This window comes from Prionailurus viverrinus, chromosome D3, assembly GCF_022837055.1.
Source record: "Prionailurus viverrinus isolate Anna chromosome D3, UM_Priviv_1.0, whole genome shotgun sequence".
NCBI classification, from domain to species: Eukaryota; Metazoa; Chordata; class Mammalia; order Carnivora; family Felidae; genus Prionailurus; species Prionailurus viverrinus.
This window is the reverse complement of record NC_062572.1, coordinates 30328432-30340494: the sequence shown is the minus strand read 5'-3', so window position 1 is coordinate 30340494 and position 12063 is coordinate 30328432. Positions and strand designations below refer to the sequence as shown.

Here is a 12063-nt window from a genome sequence, read left to right as displayed (position 1 = left end):
TCACAAACCGCAAGATCATGACCTGAGCCCAAGCCCGACGCTTAACCGACTAAGCCACCCAGGCGCCCCTTTCCTGAGGTTTTTCTTGACCCCTCCTCTGGGCTCCTGCAGTCCTCATGCTGCCCTCTCACAGTACCTATGACACTTGTCATTTCCTCCTCCTTCCCTCCCCCAAGGAAGTGAGGCCAGAGGGCAGGTTGCAGGGGCTGCTCCTCTCTGCCTGGCCCTGGGCCCCTGCAGAGGGAGAGGGTGGCAGGCCCTGGGCAGCTGGTGGTTGGCACTAAACCCAGGGCTGAGGGGTGGAGGCTGGAACCTGTCCCCAGTGGAAGTGTCCCTTTAATAGCTGCTGGCCCGCCGGCTTGGACGCCTGCTTTACCTCCTATTCAGCTGTGGCTGCAGCTGCTGTGCTGACTCATGTGCCCCAGCAGACAGCAGGAGCTGGAAGCATGGGCTCCCCGGGGGCCCTGGCGGGCTGGGGGCTTCTGGATTACAAAACGGAGAAGTATGTGATAACCAGGAACTGGCGGGTGGGCGCCCTGCAGAGGTTGCTGCAGCTCGGGGTCATGGCCTACGTGGTGGGGTAAGAGAATGGCTCCTGGGCCACACTGGCTGGAGGGATAATGACTCTTAGTCCTGGGCTGAGGGTTGAGGGTTTGACTCTTCAGGGGCTGAGCTGGTGGTAGCAGAGGGGAGCAGGTGGGAACAGGGGAGCAAGTAGGCAGAAGGGAGGATCTTTGTCTGTCTGGAGGTCAGTGGATACAAGAGCAAGCTGTATGCTTGTGTACTCCTTCCTGTGTGTCCACCTGCCTCCTCTCCTGTGCCTTGTTGCCAGGCCCATATTGAGCTCTGCACACAGAGCAAGATGGGCCCCCACCCATACCCAGGAGGCCCCTGGTGGGGTAGGAAGTAGCTCCTGATGTTTGGGAGAGCTGCAGCACTAAGGTCCCCGATAGAGACCACCAATTTTAGCTGGGTCGGGGGAGTCTTCAAGGAGGAGTTGGGCCTAGCCAGGACAGGAGGAGGGTGTTGGCTGGTGAAGGAGGGGGTGATGGGCATCTCCAAGCCCATGGGTGCCATGAAAGACTGGCTCTCTGATCATGGTTGGAGCTTCTGATCTGTGCAGGGTGTTTGGGATGGAAAATGAGGCTGGAGGGGAGCTGGGGGCCCTGAATCCTGGGTTGGGAGCCCGCAGGGTGTATGAGGAGAGAGGCTGAGAGGGTGGGTCCCACTTGCTTGCCATGGGCCAGGGACGTGCCACACTGCCCATCAATTCTTCCTAAGGTGGGCTCTCCTCGCCAAAAAAGGCTACCAGGAGCGAGACCTGGACCCCCAGATTTCCGTCATCACCAAACTCAAAGGGGTTTCTGTGACCCAGATCGAGGAGCTGGGTAACCGACTGTGGGATGTGGCAGACTTCGTGAAGCCACCACAGGTAGGTGCCGTGGTTCTGCTGCTAGGCAGTGACACCTCTGATACCACCCTTGCAGAGAATGTGTGTGAGAGAGGCATGTGATGCCAGAGCAGGGTGCTGGCACCGTCATAGGGCCGGGCTTGGGAAGAGCCTTACAGAGGAGTGGTGCCTGGATAGGGCTTTCTGGGATGCGTAAGGAGTGTCTAGGAGGACAAGGGGACAGACCAGGAAGCCAGGCCAGAGGAACAGCCTTTACAGAGGCTGTACTTACAAGAGTGGAAAGTTTAGGAACTCAAGGCTTGAGCTTGAGGGTGGGGCAGGAGAAGCTTGGGGAACCAGGGCCTTGAGCTTCCTGAATGCTCCCCTCCCTGACCTGGGACACTCCTCCTCTGGCCCTCCCACGAGGCATTTCTGGCTCCTCCCTTTACCCAGATTGCCCACAGCCTCTTCTACCTTTATCCTGCCAGTGCCAAAACTGTAACCCCAGTGACCACCTGCCTCTAGCACAGCTGCCTCCTGGGTGCACACCCACCACGTCCATAGAAAAATCATCTCCCTCCCGCAGTGTGGCCTCTCTTCATCCAATGAGGGCCAAAGCTGGACCTGTCCCTCCCTCTGACCATCCCATCTCCTAGTAGTTTTCACTGCTGCCTGTGTCGTACCTGTATGAGGCCGTGACCTTCTAGTGGGTAGTGGGTCCCCGGATGCACTCTACCCAGCAGCCAGCCTGAGCTGTCCTATATGTTATCAATCAGAGCTTGACAACCCTTGTTTCCACCCCGGGGAGACTTCCTTTCCATAGTGGTGGCCACCGAGTCCCTCCAGATCCTGACCGCTGTCACACCTGCTGCCTTCTCTCTTTCCTGGGTGTGCATTGCCCCAAACTTTCAGAACTCACACACACGGCGCTTGGATGCCAGCCACCCTGCCTGTCCTTAGCCACCGTTTGCCCAGGCAGAGTTCACCGCCTGCTCCACTGGCCCCTGACCATGTGTGCAACGAGGGGCCCGCCTCCCGACTAGCCTGGGCAGGCTCCTGGTCCAACTCAGCTCTGGATCTTCAGTGCCTGGAAGCAGGAGGCAATTGGAAAGTTCTGGTTGAAGGAATGAATACAAACATGGAAGATACACTTGTCTCAAAGAGGCAGCTGTGGGCTTAGAAAAGGCCAGAAACCCAGCTGGCCTCTCTTCTCTATTTCAACTTGCCTCACTGGAGGCGCTCTCCTGGGGCAGAGTTGATGACTTGATGGGGCCAGGACCCCTTTCCCCACAAGCCAAGCTGCCAGCTTCTGGCCTCTCTCTTTTGGAGAGGGAAGCAGAGACTGACTCTGACACTTGCTTTCTAGGGAGAGAATGTGTTCTTCTTGGTGACCAATTTTCTTGTGACGCCAGAACAAGTTCAGGACAGATGTCCAGAGGTAAGGTTGCTCAGGAGCTTCCCAGCGGGTCCCTAGTTCCTCTGCCAGACCTGGGTCACCAGCCATGTCCTCCGCTCGCCTTCCCAGGTAACTGAGGGCTTAGTATATATATGCTACTGTATCCCAGGCACTGAGCGAAAACCTTTTAGTGAATCATTCCATTTAGTCTTCACAAATACCTTGCCTGGTAGGAATCACTAATGATCCAGGAGCACCTGGATGGCTCAGTCCGTTAAGCGTCCTACTTCGGCTCAGGTTATGATCTCACAGTTTGTGAGTTCGAGCCCCACGTCAGGCTCTGTGCTGACAGCTCAGACCCTGGAGCCTGCTTCAGATCCTGTGTCTCCCTCTCTGCCTCTCCCCCGTTCACACTCTGCGTGTGTATGTGTGTGTCTCTCTCTCTCTCTCTCAAAAATAAATAAACATTTACAAAAAATTTTTAAAAAGGAATTACTATGATCCCATTTAAGATGAGAATCTCAGTAAGGTAGAGTCACATGTTCAAGGCCGCCCAGTCTCTGGTCCTCCAAGCAGTCTTCTGGAGTCTTCCACTGTAACCCCCTGTGAGATATCCAGGCCCCTTCCCTTCCTGATCCCACCTCTGGGCACCTTCCAGTTTGTCAGAACTGGGTATAAGACTCAGGTGAGCTCTAATAGAGCCCTTCCTCTCTTGTATGCACAGACTCTATTAATGTGTCCCAAGTCAGCTTCCATTTTTGTGGGCAAGCACGAAAACACCAGCTTATGCTGACCTCAGGGTCACTTATGATCTCTGGGCATTAAAAAAAATTTTTTTTAACGTTTTATTTATTTTTGAGAGAGAAAGACAGAGTGCGAGTGGGGGAGGGGCAGAGAGAGAAGGAGACACAGAATCTGAAGCAGGCTCCAGGCTCTGAGCTGTCAGCACAGAGCCCGATGCGGGGCTTGAACTCACGGACCGCGAGTTCATGACCTGAGCCCCACTCAGACACTTAACCGACTGAGCCACTCAGGTGTCCCGGGCAGTTTTTACAACTGTGGTCACACCAGAGTCGCTCATCCTATTCTTGTCTATTTCTCATCCAGAATTGCAGGTTTTCCACCTAAAATCTCCCCATTGTCCCTTGCCTAAGGGTGACCCATGGATCCAGCGTCTGTCACAGTGCACAGTGCTCTTCTCTCCAGTTATGGGTTTTTTTTCCCTCAAATCTGTGTGTGTGTGTGATAAAATACATGTAACATAAAATTTACCATCTTACCCATTAAAGAATTTTTTTTGTTTACTTTTGAGAGAGAGAGAGAGAGAGCAAGCAGGGGAGGGGCAGAGAGAGAGGGAGAGAGAGAGGGAGAGAGAGAGAGAGAGAGAGAGAGAGAGAGAGAGAGAGAATCCCAAACAGGCTCCATGCTGTCAGCTCAGAGCCCAACGTAGGGCTTGAATTCAAACCTCGAGACCATGACCTGAGCTGAAACCAAGAGTCGGACACTTAACTGACTGAGCCACCCAGGTGCCCCGCATCTTACCCGTTTTTAAGTGTATGGTTCTCCAATTGTGGATTTTTGTTTGAGCAGTTGGGACTCAGGACATAGCCTTGGAAGCCTACTTCCATGGTAACAGCTTTTTAAAATCACCTCTAACACGGGACACCTGGGTGGCTCAGTGGGTTAAGCATCGACGACTCTTGGTTTCGGCCCACATCATGATCTCACAGTTTGTAAGTTTGAGTCCTGCACTGGGCTCCATGCTGACAGTGAGGAGCCTGCTTGTGATTCTCTCTGTCCCCCTCTCTCTGCCCCTCCGCTGATTGCTCGCTCTCTCAAAGTAAATAAACTTAAACAAAAATTTTTAAAATCACATCTAACATTTAATTGCTTGCAGGGCTGGGGAGTAACTGTGTGGTCACCTGTCCCCTGTGTCCTGATTGTTGGTGCCACCACAGTTGCTGGAGGCATCACATGTCCTAGGTTGGCTCTGTCCACAAAGGATGTGAAGCATGTGCACAAAGGATGTGCTTACACACGGCAAACATACACGATGTCCTTCATTTTCTAAATGCTCAAAGGACATCTGATTAATGTTCAGGCTGTAGGCTGTCCTGAAAATTTCCTGAAGGCATCATTCTGTGTTTTCTGGATCCATGTGATTTGCCTCATGTCCCAGCTTCTAGGTCTTCCTATGAAACTACTGGAGCTGGGAAGTAATCAGATCTGACAACATGGCTTCTGGAGACTCACCAGCGATCCCGCCAGCTCTTCTCGGCGGTCCTGGTCATCCGGTCCTTCCCGACATATTGGCTGTGCTCCTTGGAGACTCACAGCCTTTAGCAAACAACTGCTGAGCCTCTTGGGGGCCAGGCCTGATGCTGGGCTTGCAAGACTCCACCCCCTTTTATCTCAAGGAGCTCCTGCACAGGCGGCCCAGCCAAGGTGGCAGGTCCCGTGATGGGGGCAGAGGCTGCAGCTGCAGACCCAGGGAGGCATGTCTGCCAGCTCAGGGCCTCAGGAAGGGTTTCCCACAGAACTCAAGGCTCAAGTGGGATCTTGAGACGGTCCAGGCAGAGGGAGCTGTATGAGCAAAGGCCCCAAGCTATGTGAGATGAGGCACCTCCAGGGTCACCTGCTGCTGAGTGGGGTTGGAGCCTAGATTTGGATTCGGGTGGCAAGGAGGTAGCCCAAGACCTCAGGGGCCCGGTGAACTCTGTGAAAGAGCTAAACTTGATCACAGGAGCATGGCAGAACTAGGGATGGTCTCTGCTGAATGAATGAGGCAGATGATGCAGAGGGCGGCCCCGTGGTGGTTATCATGAGGTTCGATTGGAGGAGACGGTGGCCCAGCCAGGGTGGAGGGGAGGGGCGGACTCAGGACACAGGAGGCCCCACTCTGTCCTCTGCCCACGTATCACGGTCCCAACCCCACACAGTCCCACTGTCTCGTTTGGCTTGGAGTCCCCAAGCCCTTCTTGCCACCCTGGCACACCGCTCCTCCTTCTGCTCCTGAGCCAGGTAACCTGGACAATGGTGCTCACTGTCAGCCTGGGGCAGAACTGTGTCTGAGAGTGTGCCTTCCTCTTTGGGGGGTGTAGGACCCCCAGAAAGTTTGCTAGTCCCCCCTTCTGACTGATCGCCAGAACGCTTTGCCCAAGAATAAGTAGGGGAGGGACTAGCCTATGGTCCCTCAGCAAGTGTGTGTGGTCCTGCCACTTCCCTACCCAGCCCCCTCCAACTAGGTCCCTGCCCTTTGTTCACCGTGCCCCACCCCTCCACTCTGGCATGAACTAGCCCTTCCCAGAGTCCCTTCACCTTCCCTGTTCTGTTGTCTGAGGTGGACCAGAGGATCTGGGCCTCCGGCCAGGAGAGAGCTATCAGGAAGGAAGGAGGCTTGCTCTGCCTTGGAATGCAGCACCTGCACCCCTATCTGGCGGGGGGTGGGGGGTGGGGGTGCTTGCCACCTTCCTCCTCCAACCACCTCCTTTTATTTTTACCCTCCAGCTTTGCCATGTGCCCCCAAACTCAGGGACCTCTATGCAGCTAAGGCAGGGAGGGCTGTGTCCCTGCAGACTGCAAGACTGGGTCACAGAGGGGAAACAGTCCCCGAGCCCTTGGCAACTTTGCTTTCCCCACCTCAGCACCCTTCCATCCCGCTGGCTAACTGCTGGGCTGATGAGGACTGTCCGGAAGGGGAGACGGGGACACACAGCCACGGTCGGTAACTGTGGGCCCTGTCTTCCATGGGCTCCCCTGGGTGGGGGCTCCAGGGCCCGGGCTGGGACCCTGGGTGGTTCTTGAGAGCAGGCCTGGTGGTGCCTCTGCATCTCTCCTTTCTGTCAGTGGCCCCCTGCCCTGTCTCATCCCCCGGCCCTGTGGAGATTTGAGGGCCTGGTGTTTGTTTTGTATTCCCAAGGCATAAAAACGGGCCAATGTGTGGAATTCAACGGGACCCACAGGACCTGTGAGATCCAGGGCTGGTGCCCCGTGGAGAGCGGCACTGTGCCCATGTAAGTCTCTCCACCCACCCCCACCCACCTCCAGGACAAGGCCCCAGAACCCAGGAGTCTGCCCTTCACTTCTTTACCAGCAGGAAGCCCCTACTGGTCCAGGCAGAGAACTTCACCTTGTTCATCAAGAACACTGTCACCTTCAGCAAGTTCAACTTCTCCAAGTAAGTGTGGGTGTGTCCTGCTGGCCCCAGACCCTCCTTGTGTCCTGTCTTACCTGACCGTCTGTCCCATCCCCCACCCCCACCCCCAGGTCCAATGCCTTAGACACCTGGGACGCCACTTATTTCAAGCGCTGTCGCTACGACTCACGCTACAGCCCTTACTGCCCTGTGTTCCGCATTGGGGATCTCGTGGCCGCAGCTGGAGGGGTCTTTGAGGACCTGGCATTGCTGGTGGGTCCATGGGGGAAAGAGTTCCAGGAAGGCTCAGGGAGAGGGTCCCGGGGCCTGCGTGCTGGTGAAGCAGCGAGCAATGTGCTGTGTGCAGGGAGGTGCTGTGGGCGTCCGAGTCCACTGGGATTGTGACCTGGATGCTGGGGGCTCCGACTGTCGGCCCCACTACTCCTTCCAGCTGCAGGAGAGGAGCTACAACTTCAGGTGCGGCCCCTACTGCCCTCCTGCTGTTCCTTAGCCAGGTCCCCCCACTGTCCTGTGGCAACCAGGACTGGCCACACCCTGGCCCAGCTCTCTGGAGATTCCATTGTGTGTGTGAGGAGGGCCCCAGGGGCAGGAGGGGTGTCCTAAGCTCTGGTCCCCCAGCACAGGCTCTGTCCAGCTTCCCTCCTGATCCCATCCCCCTTCTGTTCCCTGGGACTCCTCAACCGCCCCCCCCCCCAGCCCCTCTCCCATCCCACCCTGCCTCTAGCACCTCCCTCCTCGGCTGGGGGGGGGGGTTCTTTTTTACTTTTCCCTTAGGTCTTATCTCAAAAATTTCAAAAACCTACATAAAAATGCAAAGCCATATACCCTCTATCTGGGTTCACTAGGGTTTTTTTGGTTTTGGTTTTATTTTTTATCATTTTGCCACATTTGCTTTCTCTCTCCCTCTCTAGAACGAGCTGGATATAGTTAGATAGATTTCAAAGGGAAGCATTTTAGAGTAAGTGGCAGACATCTGACACTCTTCCTCTCAACACTGTCCTGGGAATGAGGACCTTACCCACGTGACCACGGTACCACAGTCACACTCAATAAATTTAACATTGGCAGAGTAAATCGAATATTTACTCTGAATTTCTCCAACCATGCCAATAATAGTCCTTTATCTTTTTATTTTCTGATCCAGGATGCTTTCAGGGATCTTGTGTTGCATTTATTGTCATGTCTTGGAGTCTCCTAAACAGATCTCCCTCAACCTGCCGGGAATCCTTGTCACTTCCTGTCACCTGGTCATTGTCACACATACGTGCACACAGCCCCCAGGCCTAGAGACCATGTCCCTTGACATTGCTCACTGGGCTTTTCCTGGCCTGGCTTCCTTGACCTCCCCGGCCCTTTGCAATGATGAGGGGCTGGCTCCCTACCCACATTCTGCTTCCTGCACCTCTGTGCTCTTACCTGTCCTACTTTCTCTGTCTAGAACACTCCTTCCTGACCCCTGGAAGACCAGCCTCAAAGTATCCCTTGTAGAAAGCCTTTCCCACCCAGTTTCTAGGGGTAGTGAGTTCCCCCTCGCCCTTTGGACTCACACAGCCCAGATCTTGCCTCCCTACCTGCCCCCTCCCCCAGTAATAGTGTCTATGTAGGGATCCTGCTGTCCCCTCTGTCCCCTCAGCAGGCAGGGAGCTTCTACGGGGCAGGTCCCAGGTTGCCTTTTCCCTGGGTCCTCAGCAATGGCACAGGGGGAGACAGCTGGGGATGGGGGTTTTTAGAATCAATGGATGGGTAAGAAGGAGGCCTGGGAGGACCAGCCCAGCCCAGGAGTGGCAGCAGAGCAAGCCACCAGACTTTCCTACCCTCAGGACAGCCACTCACTGGTGGAAAGCCTCAGGTGTGGAGGCTCGGAGTCTGCTCAAGCTCTACGGGATCCGCTTCGACATCCTTGTCACTGGGCAGGTAGGAGGTGTTGGGTGAAGGCAATGGGTGGTAGGAGTAGGAGGGGGAGACGGTCATAGCTCTAGAGGCTCAGCCCAGGTCGGTCTCAGGCAGGGAAGTTCGGCCTCATCCCCACGACCATCACTCTGGGCACCGGAGCAGCTTGGCTGGGTGTGGTGAGTCTGACTAACGTGGGCTCCCTTTGGTTGCAACTGCGTGCCCAGGCCTGCCCAAGTGCATACCTGAGCCCCACCCCCCGCCCCCCACTCCTCTCCCGTGCATAACGTTGTCTTGTGGTGAGGGCCGGGGAGGTGGTAGAAGGGCAAGTTGAGGGCCAGGGCACAGGTCTGCCCTGCCTTTCCCAGATCACCTTCTTCTGTGATCTGCTGCTGTTGTATGTGGACGAAGAAGCCCATTTCTACTGGAGGACCAAGTATGAGGAGGTGAGCCACGGACCCGTCCAGATCCTTGGGTTCTGTTACACTTTGGAGGATGTTGGTCAGAGCCCTGATATGATGTTCTCATTTGCAGGCAAAGGCTCCGAAGGTGACCACCAACCCCGAGCAGACAGAACCAGCTTCTGCACCCCCGTGCATGGCTGCCCAGGTGTCTTAGAGGGGACCCAGTCTGGGAGCCAGACACCGACACCAGAGTGACCGTGCCAAGGCTCCGGTCTCCCACTCACTGGCCTGTTCCTGAGGCCTGCAGCTGTTCCCTGCTGGTTGTGGGGTGGGGGTGGGGGCCCACCTTGGGGACCTCCTGGGCAAAGCCCCAGCAGGAGCAGGTATGGGGGAGGGGAGAATTCCACCCTCCTACTCCCAGACAGACTGTCTCTCCCCTGACTCCAGCTCTAGCAGGATGCTGCCTGGGGGAGCCAGAGAAGCCAGTTTCGTATAGAGACCTGCAGCAGAACAGGAGCCACAGAGAAGGGGAGCCCCTGGGATACCCACATGACAGGGCAATGGTCCAGTGGGGCTCCCGCTGTGTCTAGGTCTAAAGAACTCTCTCCCAGCCTCCATCACCAGTGTTTTCAGAGGTGGCCTACTCACCAGCTGTCAGCACTGACCCTCCCACTGGCAATGGCAGACTCCAGCCCTCCTCCCCCTACCTACACCCCATCTTAGGTAGAACCCCTCCCTCTCAGCTGTGCCCCGCTGGGGTCTGTGCAACTGGAGTCTAAAGCAAGGTAGAAAGAAGCCTGACAAGAGGGGTCAGCTGCTCCCATGTTGGGTTGCCTGAGGTGGGTTCCTACCCAACTCTGGGCCTCATCCATGGAATGAGGGGTGTGTAGGAAGATAATCCAACCCCCTGGCACCCCAGGCCAGGGCACAGGCACCCTTTGGTCTCACACCTGCCCAGCGTATGAGCATCAGCTCCTTCTTGGTAGTAGCCCTTGGGGTGTGGAGGGTTGGGATGGGGAGGAGAAGGTGAAGAGGTTGAGTTAGTGGTCACTGGATCCTTTGGGATCTTCTATATGCCTCCTCATTAACCCCCCAGCCCTGGAACCTGCTCACTGGAGCCATGGGGTTAGGGAAGCTGTCCATCTGCTACCCAAGGTTATATCTAAGAACCTGTCAGGGCATCTGCACGTCCCAAAGGACACAAAGACCCCCAGCGGGCTGGCCTGGTATCTTTCAGGGTCTGAGTCCTGCCTGCTGGAGAAATCCCCCACCCCCCACAGCCCCATATCAGTAGGGGAGGAACAAGGGCTGTAGGAGCCAAACTCCTTCCTGCTCCCAGGGCAGAGGCAAGGATTTGGGAGTACCCACCCCAGGGAGGCAAGGGGCTTCTTTCTCATGGGTCCCTGGTGACCAGGGGTGTGCTGGCAGTTTGGCGGTGGAGCAACAAAGGCCAGCTGGGGAAGACCAGGGCTGGCGCTCAGGCTGAACTAGCATCTGGGAGGCACCTGGAGCCCCAGAAAGGCGTCAGGGTCTCTGCTGCTTCTCAGTCCCCAGAGCAACGTCCATGGGGAGGCAGGTTCAGAAGAGCCAGGGTGAGAGAACATGGCTCTGAGGTGTGGTCATTGGAGTTGGGGTCACATGTACCTGGTTGTCCTCAGGGCCCAACGAAAGCTGTCATAGCTGCAGAAAGTCAAGGAGTAAAGCCTGCCCAAACCAGCAGCTTCCTGTGTAGTCCTTACAATGTAAGCAGCCTTAGCATTTCCCCAGAAGACTCCTGGGATGCTTCTAGGCTGCATTGGGATGGCAGGGAGGAAACCCAAAGCCCAGCCAGGGACCTCCCTGAGTGGAGAAAGAATTCAGTGTTCAGGGAGGCCAAGGCAGCTAGAAACCATGGTGCTGACAATGGACAGGGGAGAGCTGCACAGAAAGAGCTCTGTGGATGCCAACAGAGAGTCCCACTTGAGTCTACAGTGGGGCACCACTCACTACTCAAGTGTGAGGGACTCCTCAGCTCACATTTGTCATGATGGTAAAGTCTCCTAACTCACATAGCCCTGAAGGGAGTCCTCAGTGGTGGGGTCAAAAGAGGCCTACGCTGGGGTGCCTGGGTGGCTCAGGTGGTTAAGCATCCAACTTTGGTTCACGTCATGAGCTCATGGTTCATGAGTTCGATCCTCACATTGGGCTCTGTGCTGTCAGTGCAGAGCCTGCTTCAGATCCTCTGTTTCCCTCTCTCCGCCCTTCCCCTGCTCTTGCATGCACTCTCTCTCTCAAAAATAAACATTAAAAGAGGCCTATACTAAAGGCTGTTTGGAACTCACCTAAAGCTTAAAAACAAGCCTCAAAAGGAGCAAATTGTTTCTAGATATTTAATAGCACCCCAGAAAAAAAGCCTACAAATATTTAAGGGAATACCAAAAAGAACAAACAAAAACAGAAAAACCCTAGCGCCCAACAATTTAAAATTCACAATATCAATTTAAATTTACAGGTATAAACATACATGCATGTGGGCGCACACATGTGCATGCACATACACACAGTATGTGACCATATGAAAAGAAAAAATAATCGATACAAACAGACCCACAGACCCATAAATGACAGATGACAGAACTAGTAGACAAGGACATTAAAATAGCTATTATGTATCCAGATGCTCAGGAAGGTAGAAGAAAAAATGAGGAATGATATAAAAATCACCTAAATTGAACTGTTAATGAAAAAAAAAAAAGAATGCCTGAAGTGAAAAATACACTGGATGGAATTAACAGCTGGAAGAGATTGGAGGATGACAAAAAAGTACCGGAATAGGGGCATCTGGGTA

At 54.9% G+C, this 12063-nt stretch overlaps 1 protein-coding gene across 1 annotated transcript; it reads left to right on the top strand.

Moving 5' to 3' along the window:
• The first annotated feature begins 6728 nt into the window (after positions 1-6728).
• LOC125149710 (P2X purinoceptor 6-like) lies at positions 6729-10522 on the top strand. Its single transcript, XM_047828893.1, has 9 exons — positions 6729-6799; positions 6883-6963; positions 7053-7194; positions 7289-7398; positions 8763-8856; positions 8946-9011; positions 9201-9278; positions 9367-9441; positions 9684-10522. Coding segments are annotated over exons 1-9 (654 nt in total). The 5' UTR covers positions 6729-6797; the 3' UTR covers positions 9690-10522.
• Positions 10523-12063: the final 1541 nt, after the last annotated feature.